We start from the raw sequence: 16278 nt of genomic DNA on the forward strand, positions 1-16278 counted from the left end.
GGACTCAAATAGAGAAAGCTAGTAGACAGAATGGGAGGCAGGAAGCAGAAAAAGGAAGCACTCGGACACAAGAGGAGAAAGAAAAAAAAGGAAATAAACAGAGAATAAGAGACGGGGGGTTTCTTAAATGTGCATATTTTAATGCTAGGAGCATTGAAAGAAAGGTGGATCAACAGAGCCTGGATAGACACCTGGAAGTATGATGTTGTGGCGATCAGTGAAACATGGTTGCAGGAGGGCTGTGATTGGAAACTAAATATTCCAGGATTTCGTTGCTTCAGGTGTGATAGAATTGGAGGGGCAAGAGGTGGAGGTGTTGCATTGCTAGTCAGGGAAGATATTACAGCAGTGCTTTGGCAGGATAGATTGGAGGGCTCATCTAGGGAGGCTATTTGGGTGGAACTGAGAAGTGGGAAAAGTGTAGCAACACTTATAGGGGTGTATTATAGACCGCCAAATGGGGAGTGAGAATTGGAAGAGCAAACATGTAAGGAGATAGCCGGTATTAGCAGTAAGCACAAGGTAGTGATTGTAGGAGATTTCAACTTTCCACACATAGACTGGGAAACATATTCTGTAAATGGGCTGGATGGTTTGGAGTTTGTAAAATGTGTGCAGGATAGTTTTTTGCAGCAATGCATAGAGGTACCTACTAGAGGAGGGGCAGTGCTGGACCTCCTGTTAGGAAATGAGACGGGACAGGTGGCGGAGGTATGCGTTGGGGAGCACTTCGGGTCCAGTGATCACAATACCATTAGTTTCAATATAATTATGGAGAGGGTTAGAACTGGACCTAGGGTTGAGATTTTTGATTGGAGAAAGGCTAACTTTGATGAGATGCGAGATGATTTAAAAGGAGTGAACTGGGACATTTTGTTTTATGGGACAGATGTAGAAGAGAAATGGAGGACATTTAAAGGGGAAATTTTAAGAGTACAGAATCTTTATGTTCCTGTTCGGTTGAAAGGAAACAGTAACAATTGGAAAGAGCCCTGGTTTTCAAGGGAAATTGGACGTCTTGTTCGGAAAAAGAGGGAGATCTACAATAATTATAGGCAGCAAGAAATGAGGTGCTTGAGGAGTATAAGGAATGTAAAAAGAATCTTAAGAAAGAAATTAGAAAAGCTAAAAGAAGATATGAGGTTGCTTTGGCAGGTAAGGTGAAAGTAAATCCAAAGGGTTTCTACAGCTATATTAATAGCAAAAGGATAACAAGGGATAAAATTGGTCCATTGGAGAGACAGAGTGGACAGCTATCTGCAGAGCCAAAAGAGATGGGGGAGATATTGAACAATTTTTTTTTCTTCGGTATTCACCAAGGAGAAGGATATTGAATTATGTGAGGTAAGGGAAACTAGTAGAGTAGCTATGGATACTATGAGTTTCAAAGTAAAAGAAGTACTGACACTTTTGAAAAATATAAAAGTGGATAAGTCTCCAGGTCCTGACAGGATATTCCCTAGGACATTGAGGGAAGTTAGTGTAGAAATAGCCGGGGCTATGACAGAAATATTTCAAATGTCATTAGAAACGGGAATAGTCCCCGAGGATTGGTGAACTGCGCATGTTGTTCCACTGTTTAAAAAGGGTTCTAAGAGTAAACCTAGAAATTATAGACCTGTTAGTTTGACTTCAGTGGTGGGCAAACTAATGGAAAAGATACTTAGAGATAATATATATAAGCATCTGGATAAACAGGGTCTGATTAGGAACAGTCAACATGGATTTGTGCCTGGAAGGTCATGTTTGACTCATCTTCTTGAATTTTTTGAAGAGGTTACTAGGGAAATTGACGAGGGTTAAGCAGTGGATGTTGTCTATATGGACTTTAGTAAGGCCTTTGACAAGGTTCCTCATGGAAGGTTGGTTAAGAAGGTTCAACTGTTGGGTATAAATGCAGGAGTAGCAAGATTCAACAGTGGCTGAATGGGAGAAGCCAGAGAGTAATGGTGGATGGCTGTTTATCGGGTTGGAGGCAGGTGACTAGTGGGGTGCCTCAGGGATCTGTGTTGGGTCCTTTGTTGTTTGTCATGTACATCAATGATCTGGATGAAGGTGTGGTAAATTGGATTAGTAAGTATGCAGATGATACCAAGATAGGGGGTGTTGTGGATAATGAAGAGGATTTCCAAAGTCTACAGAGTGATTTACGCCATTTGGAAAAATGGGCTGAAAGATGGCAGATGGAGTTTAATGCTGATAAATGTGAGGTGCTACACCTTGGCAGGACAAATCAAAATAGGACGTACATGGTAAATGGTAGGGAATTGAAGAATACAGTTGAACAGAGGGATCTGGGAATAACCGTGCATAGTTCCTTGAAGGTGGAATCTCATATAGATAGGGTGGTAAAGAAAGCTTTTGGTGTGCTGGCCTTTATAAATCAGAGCATTGAGTATAGAAGTTGAGATGTAATGTTAAAATTGTACAAGGCATTGGTGAGACCAAATCTGGAGTATGGTGTACAATTTTGGTCGCCCAATTATAGGAAGGATGTCAACAAAATAGAGAGAGTACAGAGGAGATTTACTAGAATGCTGCCTGGGTTTCAACAACTAAGTTACAGAGATAGGTTGAATAAGTTAGGTCTTTATTCTCTGGAGCGCAGAAGGTTAAGGGGGGACTTGATAGATGTCTTTAAAATGATGAGAGGGATAGACAGAGTTGATGTGGACAAGCTTTTCCCTTTGAGAATAGGGAAGATTCAAACAAGAGGACATGACTTCAGAATTAAGGGACAGAAGTTTAGGGGTAACATGAGGGGGAACTTCTTTACTCAGAGAGTGGTAGCGGTGTGGAATGAGCTTCCAGTGGAAGTGGTGGAGGCAGGTTCGTTGGTATCATTTAAAAATAAATTGGATAGGCATATGGATGAGAAGGGAATGGAGGGTTATGGTATGAGTGCAGGCAGGTGGGACTAAGGGAAAAAAAGTTGTTTCGGCACGGACTTGTAGGGCCGAGATGGCCTGTTTCCGTGCTGTAATTGTTATATGGTTATAATAAAAAGAACAGTAAAACAATAAAACAGTCTAAATTGCAAATATGTCTGTGCTGAGTCGATGTGCGTGAATGTTCATGGGGGTGGGGCACTCAGCAGGGGTGGTTCAGAGCAGCGATAGTTCTGGGAATGAAGCTGTTTCTGAGTCTGGAGGTGCGGGCGTAGAAGGCCTTGTAACGTCGGGCGGAAGGTACGAGTTCAAACAGACTATTACAAGGGTGTGAGGGGTCTTTGTGGATGCTGACGGCCTTCCTGAGGCACCGTGTATGGTAGATGCCCTCCAAGGCTGGTAGCTGTGTCCCAACAATGTTTTGCGCCCTCTGGACAACGCGCTGAAGAGCTCTCCTCTCCACCTCCGTGCAGCTGAGATACCACACAGAGATGCCATACGTTAATATGCTCTCTGTCGTGCAGCGGTAGAAGGTTTGGATAGTTATATGGACGGGAAGGGAATGGAGGGTTATGGTCTGAGCGCAGGTATATGGGACTAGGGGAGATTATGTGTTCGGCATGGACTAGAATGGTCGAGATGGCCTGTTTCCGTGCTGTAATTGTTATATGGTTATATGGTTAAGGTTGTCAGCAGCTGTTGGGGCAGACCAGTCTTTTTTAATGTTCTTAGGAAGAACAGTCATTGCTGTGCTTTCTTGACCAGCGCAGCGATGTTGGTGGACCATGTGAGGTCCTCCGAAATGTGTGTGCCCAGAAACTTAAAGTTGGACACTCTCTCCACACTGTCCCCATAGATAGAGATTGGGGCGTGTTCCCCATTTTGTGTCCTCCTGAAGTCAATAATCAGCTCCTTGGTCTTGGAGATGTTTAGAGACCACTTTGCACCAGTAATCACCCAAACCAATTAGATAATTATCTTTTTAAATTATCTGTTTTTTAAATATATTTTTAATTAACTGTATCCGCAGGCTCCTTTAACCTTCCTAACAAATGTTCTATTCTCAATTTCAAATGCACCTTTACTGTACCTGGAGGTGCTTCAGTGGAGCAGCTGTTGCCCCACCGCGCCAGGGAGTGGGTTCAATCCTTCATAAGTTCAAGTTCATAAGTGAAAGGTGCAGAATTAAGCCATTCGGCCCATCAAGTCCAGTCCACTATACAATCATGGCTGATCTATCTTTCCCTCTTAACCCCATTCTCCTGCCTTCTCCCCACAACCCCTGACACCCATACTAATCAAGAATCTATCTCGGCCTTAAAAAATATCCATTCACATGGTATCAGCAACCTTCTAGGGCAATGAATTCCACAGATTCACCACCCTCTGACTAAAGAAATTCTTCCTTATCCTTTAATTCTGAGGGTATGACCACTGGTCCTAGACTCTCCCACTAGTGGAAACATCCTCTCCACATCCACTCTATCCAGGCCTTTCTATCTTCGGTAAGTTTCAATGAGGTCCCCCCTCATTCTTCTAAACTAAAGCGAGTACAGGCCCAGAGCTGTAATACACTGATCATATGTTAACCCACTCATTCCTGGGATCATTCTCGTAAACGTCCTATGGACCCTCTCCAGTGCCAGCACACCCTTCCACAGGTATGGGGCCCAGAATTGCTCACAATACTCCAAATGCAGTCTGACTAGCACCTTATGAAGCCTCAGCATTACATCCCTGCTTTTGTATTCTAGTCCTCTCAATCCTGACCTCGGGTGCCGTCTACGCGGAGTTTGCACGTTCTCCCGTGGTGACCCTCGTGGTTTCCTCCGGGTGCTCCGGTTTCCACCTACAGATGTGTTGGTTTGTAGGTTAATTGGCTTCTGTAACTTGCCCCCAGTGTGCAGGCAGGGAGTGAGTGAGAAAGTGGGATAACATAGACTAGTGTGAACAGGTGATTGATGGTCGGACTGGACTCATTTCTGTTTCATTGCTGTATCTTGAAACTAAATTGAGAATGGAAATAGAACAACTAATTATCAAAGGGTTAAGTTCATTTTAGAAGTTGTTATAAGCAACACCTTCATTGGCTGAGTCAATGCTTATCATCGGAACTTCTGCTTCTTCTTCTTCTTGTGCATGTCGTGCACAATAATCGGAACTGTTAACCTGCTAAACAGGAACGGTTTGAAGAATGTACAGAGCGTCTCTTGTGCAAAAACAAACTAGGTTTTGCAATTAGACTTCCATGTAGGTTTTGTAACTACAAATTGAGCTTCATTACGCTCTTGTTGTAGCCTCATCTATCGGGAACACCACTTGTCCCCCGCTTTCAACCTTGGCTTCATAAGTAAGTGACAAAACGCATTTTATTGACAAAGTCTTCGGTAAACCGTTATAATTGTTATATGGTTTATATGGTTAATTGCGCTCTCAGATGCGGATTAGAATTCAGTCTGACGTCGGGTATATAACAATGCAAGGCATACAGTGCTGGAGTAACTCAGCGGGTCAGGCAACATCTCTGGAGTACACAAATAGGTGACTTCTGTTCAGGATCCTTCTTCAGACTGATTGTAGGCAGAGGGAGAGAGAAAGCTGTGAGAGAGATAGGGCACATCATAGCAGGCGGGGGGCGGGGTGTGTGGGGGGGGGGGGGGGGGGGGGGGGGGGGTGGGGGGAGAGGGAGTAATAGGCAGGTGGTTGACAAAGGCCAGAGATGAAAAGGCAGAAGTTGCAAGGATTGAAGAGTTACAAATTGTGAAGCTAGAGGATGGAATGTAGTTGGAGTGGTGGGGAAGGGGTGGGGAAGGGGTGGGGAAGGGGAGGAATGGTAGGTTTAAGATGCACAGGACTAACAGTGACATGGCCATACAGATTTAAAACTGGCTTACTGATAGAAGACAGAGGGTTGTGATGGAAGGACAATTCCATCGCAACAAAAGGTCTCGACTCGAAATGTCAACCATTCCTTCTATCCAGAGATCTTGTCTGTGCCGCTGAGTTACACCAGCATTTTGTGTCTATAAATAAAAGAGCAACTTACCATGCGGGACTTTATCTAACAACTTACTAAAATCTATTGAGACAACATTGTCCACCCTTGCCACATCCTCAATCAGGTTAGTGAGACGTGACCTGCCGCATACAAACCTCCACACGTCTTGCTGTGAGTCAACTACTGACACAGCTGAGCCAATACAAACAATCTCCAAGGCAGAAAAATATCTCCCCATGTTAACTCAGGAGTGATTTGTTCATGGTGTTGGGAATGGAAGTCGTATTAAAATGCTTCTTGGTGATTTATATTTAATTAACATTTCTTTTCAATACTTGATCTGGCATTTTATCCTCTCTGGCTCCCAGTTGGTTTTAGTTACAAGCTGCCAGAATTTGCAGCTCTACGCCAGAGACTATGCTAGAGGTTGATGCCCATTGATACTCAGTGCTGGGATTTACAACTCCCTGGCATGAAACAACCCAGTGGCATGAATATTGATGTCTCTATCTTCAAGTAACACTTCCATTCCCTCTCTCTCTGTCCCTTCCCCATCATAGGACTCTTGCTCATTTCACTGTTTGTATTCCTTCATTATCACCTCGTCCCCAGCCAACAATGGACCATTGTGGGCTCCAGTTTGCCCGAGTTATCAATGCAGGCTCTGCTTTCTCCTGGACCTTATTACATCTACAGTGTCCCCCTCCCTGACACAGTCTGATGAACGGTCTCAACCCGAAAAGTCACCAATTCCTTTTATCCAGAGATACGCCTGTCCCGCTGAGTTACTCCAGCTTTTTGTGTCTATGATCCTTGGTTGGATGTTGGAATTGTGAGTGTTGATCAAGAAACATAATCTACTTCTAAAGCATTAAATATTTCTCATGCTAACTCACTCAATCCACAGGACTAACTTGGCCAAGGAGTCTGCGAAAGGGCACAGTTGTATTAGCAATGTTTTTTTGTGTTTAAATAACCTTTATTTTCATTTCTTGACCAGGATCTACATACGTCTCCTCAGTATGGGGGGTTCTGGATGGAAGAGCAGAATACTGGTGCTCTTGGTCCTTGGCACTATCATCACTCTGTATTGTCCCATTAACCAGGCAGCGAATATATTAGTTGTCCCCATTGCTGGAAGTCACTGGATCAACATGAGGATTCTAATCGAAGAACTGAAGCTTCACGGACACAACATCACTGTGCTTTATCAAGCAGGGGCTTGGCACATCACAGAGAGACCTGACCTGTACAAATCCATTGTCATTCAAGTGCAAGGAACCACTGCGCAGATCGACGCAGGGGGAATAATGCTCCAAAACACACTGCTAATTGCGCAACGTGGGTGGGCCTTCTGGGGCAAAGTTAAGTCACAATTTGAAGCATTAACCTATTTGCAAAATCGTCATAAGATGATTTATAGGTTTATTGCTGATATCTTTGAAAACAAGGGTTTGCTAAACCAACTTGAAGAGGCAAAGTTTGACCTAGTGCTTACGGATCCTTTTTTTGGTACAGGTCCCATGCTTGGGTATTATTTAAAACTTCCGCTGGTGTATAATGTCCGATGGTTGGATAGCGGGGATGCACATTCCCTCTTTGCCCCGTCACCACCTTCCTATATCCCGATCTCCAGCTCGCAACTGACCGACAAAATGTCCTTTCTCCAAAGAACACAAAACGTCATCCAAAGTCTGATTCAGCTATTTGCTTTGGAACTTGTCATTTACCCCAATTACAATGAAATCTGCCATCGGTATCTGGGACCAGACACGGACATCAAGTCGATTCTCCTCAGAGCTGATGTGTGGCTGATGAGGGTGGATTTTGTGTTTGAATTCCCAAGACCCACCATGCCAAACATTGTGTACATCGGAGGCTTCCAGTGTAAACCAGCACGGCCTCTGGCAGCAGAGTTTGAGGAGTTTGTCCAAAGCTCAGGTAAACATGGACTTGTTGTAATGTCATTGGGGACCTTTGTCCGCTCTTTACCAGTGGAGATTACAATGAAAATAGCAGAAGCTTTATCTCAAATCCCCCAGAAGGTTATCTGGAGATATGATGGTGAGACCCCTCCCAATATAGGGAATAATACACTGCTGGCAAAATGGATCCCTCAGAACGACCTGCTGGGTCACCCCAACACACGAGCCTTTGTTTCACACGGAGGCACCAATGGGATTTATGAAGCCATCTACCATGGGGTGCCAGTGATCGGCATGCCTCTGATCTTTGACCAGTTTGACAATGTAGTCAGACTTGAATCCCGAGGAGCAGCAAAAGTGATCAACATTGCAACCATGCACTCCACAGATCTGTTGCAGGCACTCAACGAGGTGATAAACGGCACATCTTATGGGGACAACATGAAGAGACTCTCCGCTCTCCATCGGGACCAGCCAGAGTCGCCAATGGAGAGAGCCGTTTTCTGGGTTGAGTACGTTGCCCGACACAAAGGAGCGGGGCATTTGCGCTCAGAATTCCACCGACTCCCCTGGTATGCTTACTATTGTGTAGATGTGATGATCTTTCTGTTGTCTGTGTTACTCCTGCTCACTGTGTTGGTGGTTGGAACACTGAAGAAACTTTGTCGTATTGTTTGTAGCAAAAAGCAAAAGACGGAGTGAGATGACCCTTTTAGAGTTGGGAATCGCCCTTTTTAGTTCTTTCACGTTCTTTAAAGCTGGGTTTTCTTGCACAATGCATGGAAGCTCTTTCTCACATACCCGCAATTTTCTAAAGAGATAAAAAATGTTCCTCCTCATTATTTGCTGCACCGGCACTTTGGCTTCCAATGGCATGTGCACAAAAACACCCAAGTCCATTTTGTCCATCAACATTCTCCTATTTCTCTCCATTTCAAATATCTATATTACTCAAAGTCTGATCTTGACCACTTCCTGTTGTTCTGTATATTGATTTTAGAAAAAACGCTACCATTTACGACTGTGATTTTTGGCCATCTTACTCAGTCCCCCTTCTCTGCGCAGGACAAGAGGGTTTTTCCCATCGATGAAAAATAAAAGAGTTATTAGTGTTTAAAAAATGTTGAGATTCTCTCTCCTGAAGGCCACGTCCCTTCCGGAGGGACTATAAAACCCAGAAGTGTTGAGTGCCTCAGTCATTCTCTGCAAGATAGGGTCACATCTCTCAGTCTGTGCTGTGAATAACACTGAACACATGTCTACTAAACTGTGAGTGGTTTTACTGACCTGTCAGTGACCTTAATGTGGTTTGATAATATAGTTTGAAAATGCTAAAGCTGTGTTGCCTTTGGTTTGGAAATGCTAAAGCTGTGTTGCCTAATTAAAGTTGCCTTGCCTAATTAAAGTTGCCTTGCCTAATTAAAGTTGCCTTGCCTAATTAAAGTTGCCTTTCTTTCTATGTAATTAAAAGTCTAATCTTGACCACTTCCTGTTTGCGTATTATATTGATTTAAAAAGAAACGCTACCAAATATACGGCTGTGATATTTGGCCATCTTACTCAGAGTCCCCCTCTGCTCATCAGGTGCCGATGATTTTTGCCATCGATGAAAATTCAAAGAGTTATTATAGTTTAAAAATTGTTGAGATTCTCTCTCCTGTCAATCACGCCATGCAGGCCACATGCAGGCCTGGTGGGAGTGGGGAGGGACTATAAAACCCAGAAGTGTGGGCGTTGCTCAGTCTCTGCAAGATGGAGGAGGGAGAAGTCATGATGCGCTGTCTTTAGTGGCCTAGCACCCTGCTTGAAATTGTATGAGACTGCATTGTAATTTGGTGGCCTTGCACCCTGCTTCAAGTGGTAAGAAACTGTCGTGAGTGAGTGAGTGAGCTGCCAGCACAACAGGCTTGAGTGACTGAGCCGCCAACCCAAGAATCCATTCGGCCCACAATGTCCATACTAGCCCCCCTGGAAACCTGTCCCTTCAGCCCACAACACCAATACTAGGCCACCAATATTGGAATTGGTGTGGAGGTGAAATATTGCATTGGGGGACCAGCCCTCCCATGTGATGCTGGGACCCAATGGGTCCCACTTAGTCTAGTACTCAGTGTTTCTGTAACCACGACAGAATGCTCCTTCTCTGGCATTATTTTTCTAACCTGGCCAGAATCCTAGGTCTGACTGGAACTGAATGCCTCTACACTATTTCTCCTGGGTTGAACTTTACAACAAAGGCCTTCTCTCAGCAGAAGCCAGCCCAGGAGCAAGGTTGCATCCAGCTTTTAGTGCATTTTATACATCAATATTTTCCAATGTGGCCGTGTATGGGCTCAAATTGCTGGAGTAACTCAGTGAATGGCAGAGTAGATTTGATGGGTTGAATGGCCTAATTCTGCACCTGTCATTGTACACTATCCAGGGCAGAATGGCCTATTTTAACGTACTACATCCACCATCTCAAACATGTATTCCTTCCATCAGAGAACACAGGTTTAAGGTGAGGAGGGAAAGATTTAATGGGATCCCGAGGGGTAACGTCTTTATACAAGTAGTGTGTGGAACAAGCTATCTGGAGGAGGTAGTTGAGCCATGTACTATCGCAACATTTAAGAAACATTTAGACAGGTACATGGATAGGATAAATTTAGAGGGATATGGGTGAAAAGCCTACAGGTGGGACTAGTGTAGATCGGGCTGTTGGTTGGCATGGGCAAGTTGGGCCGAAGGGCCTATTTGCACGCTGTATGACTCTGACTCCAGCACATCATGTTGGTAGCGTGCACTGTCCAACGAATGCAATACAGTTATTCATGAAGGCCAAATTGTGAACACTTTCCAAACCAATAACTTCTATGACCAAGAACCAGGGCCGCTGAGCTACATCTGCTACAGATTGTCAACTCAAACCATGACAAACCTTTTTCAACAGTTCATATCTACCTGATTGGCAGTGTGCCCTGCCTTGCAGCATTCAAATGATATAATTGGAAGCATTATAGTCTTTGGACAATGAATACCAATCAGTTTGTGTTTTACTCTATTAAACGGTGTCAAAGGTCAAATCTCTTGAATCGTATCTATGTCTAGATCTCTAAACAGAAACTATAGTTAACATGTAGAGAACTCACGGGTTTTTGATAGGGGACGATCAGCCATGACCACAATGAATGGCAGTGCTGGCTCGAAGGGCCGAATGGCCTCCTCCTGCACCTATTTTCCATGTTTCTATGTTTCTAACTCATTTTCTTTATTAAATATGCCTGGGGCCACCACTACAAAATGTACTTTTGTCTACATCCGTTAATGGGAAGAGAATTCATCAGAGTATTGAGTATAGAAGTTGGGAAGTCATGTTGCAGTTATATAAGACGTTGATGTTTGAAGAAGGGTCTCGACCCGAAACGTCACCCATTCCTTCTCTCCAGAGATGCTGCCTGTCCCACTGAGTTACTCCAGCTTTTTGTGTCTATCTACAGGAAAGAAAGATGGAAAGGGTGCAGAGAATATTTACGATGATGTTGCCAGGACTTGAGGGTCTGAACTACAGGGAGAGGTTGAGCAGGCTGGGACTCTTCCTTGGAGCGCAGGGGGATGAGGAGTGGTCTTACAGAGGTGTATAAAATCATGAGAGGAATAGATCAGGTAGACGCACAGAGTCTCTTGCCCAGAGTAGGTGAATCGAGAACCAGAGGACATAGGATTAAATAGGAATCTGAGGGGTAACATTTTCACCAAAGGGTGGTGGGTGTATGGATCAAGCTGCCAGATGAGGTCGTTGAGGCAGGGATTATTGGAACGTTTAAGAAACAATTAGACAGGTACATGGGTGGGACAGGTTTAGAGGGACATGGAACAAACGCAGGCAGCTGGGACTGGTGAAGATGGGAGGCCGGTGTGAGCAAGTGGGGCAAAGGGCCTGTTTCTGCACAAAACCAGTCTATGACTATGAGAATCTGCAGAGTGCACTCCAGTCTGGATTAGTTTTCTCTATTGTGAAGTGGTTGAAAATATGTTTCATCTGCAATGGAACCCATCCCAGTGTCCAGCTCACAGTTCTGGCCTGAACTCCTTCCAAAAGATTTCCAGACATCTTGCTAGCATTCCCAGAAACACTTATTAAACTAAATGAATCCATTGGCTCGATTCCACTCTGGGTGTGTGGGTTCTGAGACGGCTACTGTGGGTACAGATCTCGCTTGCTCTTGGGTAGCAGAGTGGCGCAGCAGGTAGAACTGCTGCCTCACTGAGGCAGAGACCCGGATTTGATCCTGACCTCTGGTGCTGTCTGTGTGAAGATAAGGCCATAAGACATAGGTGCAGGATTAAGACATTCGGCCCATCGAGTCTGCTCCTTCCTTTGATCATGTCTGATCTATTATTCCTTCTTAGACTCATTCTCCTGTCAGCGTGGAGTTTGCACGTTCTTCCTGTGACTGCGTGGGTTTCCTCTGGGAGCACTGGCTTCCTCCACATCCCACTCTCCTCTCTGTGCGGGTCTGTAGTTTAAGTTTAGTTTAGTTTAGAGATACAGCACGGAAACAGGCCCTTCAGCCCACCGAGTCCGTGCCGGCCAGAGGTTCCAGCACACTAACATTACCCTCCACACACTAGGGACAATTTACAATTTTACCGAAGCCAATTAACCTACAAAACCTGTAGTTCTTTGGAGTGTGGCAGGAATCCAGAGATCCCAGAGAAAACCCACGCAGGTCAAGGGGAGAACATACAAACTCCATACAGATAGCACCCGTAGTTGGGATCGAATCCGGGTTTCTGGCACCATAAGGCAGCACCTCTACCGCTGCACCACCGTGTAGGTTAAATGACCTCTGTAAATACCCTTGTGTGGGTAGGGATAGAAATGAACGAGTGTAAACAGGTGATCGATGGGCGGTCTGGACTCTGTGGGCTGAAGGACCTGTTTCCACGCTATATCTTTCAATCAATCTATCAGCCTTGGCATGTGAGTGGGGTGTTTATTTGAGTGAGTCGAGGCCACCAATAATTCCCTCAGCTCCATCTTCATATTCACTGCACGTCAGCACATGAACTATCCTGATAATGATCATAAGTAGAACTACTATTCCCAACAGAGAGTAGAAACACAAACTATTTCATTAGTGGCTCAGCCATGTGGAGGGTCGGATGAAAGATCCGGAGCTATCCTCAAATCCCATCAGGACTATCGGGGAATTTAAAGTCAGTAGGACGGTGACCTCAGGACAACCAAATGACTGCAAACTAACACACAACTTGCCTGTCCTTGTTTAGTGTAGTTTAGTTTATTGTCCCGTGGACCCAGATATAGTGAAAAGCTTTTGTTGCGTGTCAACCCCTTTGCAGCTGAGCAATATCTATATCAGGCAATTAGCAACAAGCATTAAATGCTGGGTGTTGCCAGCAACAGCCGTACCCTGTGAACATTGAAATGTTCACAAACACCTAGACCTCGCCAACAGGAGCCGAGACCAGAAATCAGATGCAATCAGTTGTGTATTTTCTTTCCCCTAGACTACATGTCCCAGACTACATACAACATCTCCACCATCCGGTACACTACACCACCAACATGGTGAACAACCATTCAATGGAAAGTTCCTTCTTCTAAATCACAACTTCAGGTGCTGTCTGTGTGGAGTTTGAACGTTTTCTCCGTGAATGCTTAGGTTTTCTCGTGGACCTGTCCCACGTAGGCGATTTTTTTAGGCAACTACAGGCGACTAGTTTGTCGCCATATGTTCGCCGGGTGGTCGCCGGGAGTCGTCTCCTCAGTCGGGCAAAAAGTCGTAGCGTCTTTCTGATCGCCGCTAAATTTTCAACATGTTGTAAATTTTTCAGCAACAGTGGGTTTGACACCAATGAGAGAAAATACAGACACACACCGCGATGAACAGGAAGGTTGGCGCTGTAATTAAGATGGTGAAAGCATAGTGTACGGGAAGGGTCACTTAATTCCTTTAAAAAGGGGGGGGGGGGAGAAGGGGGAGGCGGGTGATGAGAAGGAGTGGAGACAACTTTTAAGAAGCCAGAGATACATGGCTGTGAAGCTCGGCAGACATTAACATTATCGGTCAGTTATCCTTGGTTCGTAAAACTACTGTTTACGTTTTTTCCCCCCAATGAAATTCACCGGTCAGCACCGGCTACAACCTACGGGAACCTACGACCTCCTGGCGACCCACCCACGGTACAAGAATTCTCGCTACTCTCCACGGCAGCTTCATTCTGGTCGTCGCTAATTTTTCAACACGTTGAAAAATTTGTGGCGACCATAATGAGGCCGCGACTAGTTCTGAGAATGCGGGGAACTCCTCGCGACCATGAAGGCGACTCCCCGGCAACCACCCGCCGACATGTGGCGACCACATAGTCTCCTGCAGTTGCCTAAAAATTCTCCTAAGTGGGACAGGCCCATAACTCAGCAGAACGGGCAGCTTTCGTTTGTACCTTCGATTTTCCAGCATCTGCAATTCCTTCTTAAACAGCTTCTGTGGAGAGATTTGCTAGGAAATGTTTTGGATCATTGGCTCCAGGAAGGAGAAGATTTTATCAAAGGTTTCAGATAACTGGTTTTCCTGGATTGATCAAGCCGTTTCACTGGTCGAACCACTTTATCGAGGAATCGGTGAAACTATTATGAACATTGGAATACAATATGCCAGGTATCGGAAACAAAGACAGAACGTGAGGGATTGCTCAACAGATCAAGCTGCATTAGTGACCAGAGAAACAGTTGGTGCTGAGCACCCTGCACCAGACTTGCAAAGTGAGAACACGAGTATGTTTTACATTGCAGAAAATGAGGAAACAGGGTGATGTCTGAGACTGTACCAATTACGGTCTAGTGAAACTCGATTACCATCCAGCCATATTAAAAAAAAGCAACCAGACACACCTCTACAAAAACGTTAACATAAACATCCACCACAGTGGATTCCCCACATTCCTAACTGTGTTGGAAGGCAATAAATTCTAATCTTATTCCCTCTCTATTCTCCCGCGGTGGGGGGAATCGAACCATCCGCAGTCGGGGCGATCGAAGCCCCCGCAGCCGGCAAGAGGGAGGGCCATCGCTGTTGTGATTAACTTTCACACTGTCCTGACTCACCTGGACAGACAGGGCACGTACGTGAGGATGCTCTTCATTGACTATAGCTCTGCATTCAATATGGTCATCCCCACCAAGCTCACCACCAAACTCCACCAGCTAGGCCTCAGCTCGCCGATATGCGATTGGATCCTGAATTTTCTGACGGAGCGACCGCAGGCAGTGAGACTGGGCCCGCACCTGTCCTCCACTATCACCCTGAGCACCGGCACACCACAGGGCTGTGTACTAAGCCCCATGCTCTACTCCCTCTTCACTCACGATTCGACACCAACACCATCGTGAAGCTTGCAGACAACACAACAGTGATTGGGCTGATCACCAACGGTGATGAAACAAAATACAGGGCGGAGGTGCAGAACCTGGCGGACTGGTGCGCACGTAACAACTTGTCACTAAACACCTCCAAGACGAAGGAGCTGATTATTGACTTCAGGAGGTCCCATAATGGAGAATACGCCCCAATCTCCATCTACAGGGAAAGTGTGGAGAGAGTGTCCAGCTTTAAGCTTCTGGGCTTCACATGGTCCACCAACACCGCTGCGCTGGTCAAGAAGGCACAGCAACGACTGTTCTTCCTGAGGACATTAAAAAAGACTGGTCTGCCCCAACAGCTGCTGACAACGTTCTACCGCTGCACCACAGAGAGAATATTAACGTATGGCATCTCTGTGGGTATCTCAGCTGCACGGAGGCGGAGAGGAGAGCTCTTCAGCGCGTCGTCCACAGAGCGCAGAGGATCATTGGGACACAGCTACCAGCCTTGGAGGGCATCTACCACACACGGTGCCTCAGGAAGGCCGTCAGCATCCATAAAGACTCCTCACACCCTTGAAACAGACTGTTTGAACTACTTCCCTCTGGCAGACGTTACAAGGCCTTCTACGCCCGAACCTCCAGATTCAGAAACAGCTTTATTCCCAGAGCTATAGCGGCTCTGAACCGGCCCTGCTGAGTGCCCCCCATCCCCCCTGGACTGTCTCCCTCGGATGGTCACGTCACACAGCTTATTTATTTTACTTTTCTTTTAAGCTGCATACTAAATCTCGTTGCACTGATGTGCAATGACAATAAAATTATTATTATTATTATTATTATTATTATTTACTTAACATCTGGTATTTAGAGACAGGAAAGCAACAAGTTGCAACTAAGGGACACAGCGAGAGTTGTTGGCGAGTGAGAAACAAGGGCAGTCGGCTGTAATTGTTAAATCCAGTGTTAAGTTCCACAGTTTGCAACATTCCCAGACAGAAGATACGGTTGCTGTTCCTTGGGTTTACACTTGGCATCACTGGAGTTCGATACGATCCGATAGAACTTTTATTTATCCCAGGAGGGAAATTAATCTGCCAA

General features: G+C 45.3%; 1 protein-coding gene across 1 annotated transcript; it reads left to right on the top strand.

Moving 5' to 3' along the window:
* The first annotated feature begins 6893 nt into the window (after nt 1-6893).
* LOC129712806 (UDP-glucuronosyltransferase 2C1-like) lies at nt 6894-9913 on the top strand. Its single transcript, XM_055661542.1, has one exon. The coding sequence runs from the start codon at nt 6909-6911 to the stop codon at nt 8511-8513; it is 1605 nt and encodes a 534-aa protein (XP_055517517.1). The 5' UTR covers nt 6894-6908; the 3' UTR covers nt 8514-9913.
* Nucleotides 9914-16278: the final 6365 nt, after the last annotated feature.

The sequence above is a fragment of the Leucoraja erinacea genome, chromosome 33, assembly GCF_028641065.1.
Source record: "Leucoraja erinacea ecotype New England chromosome 33, Leri_hhj_1, whole genome shotgun sequence".
Classification (NCBI taxonomy): domain Eukaryota; kingdom Metazoa; phylum Chordata; class Chondrichthyes; order Rajiformes; family Rajidae; genus Leucoraja; species Leucoraja erinaceus.

Excerpts from the sequence above, each read along its gene's own strand:
- LOC129712806 (XM_055661542.1), top strand. The coding sequence starts at position 6,909 with ATGGGGGGTTCTGGATGGAAGAGCAGAATACTGGTGCTCTTGGTCCTT.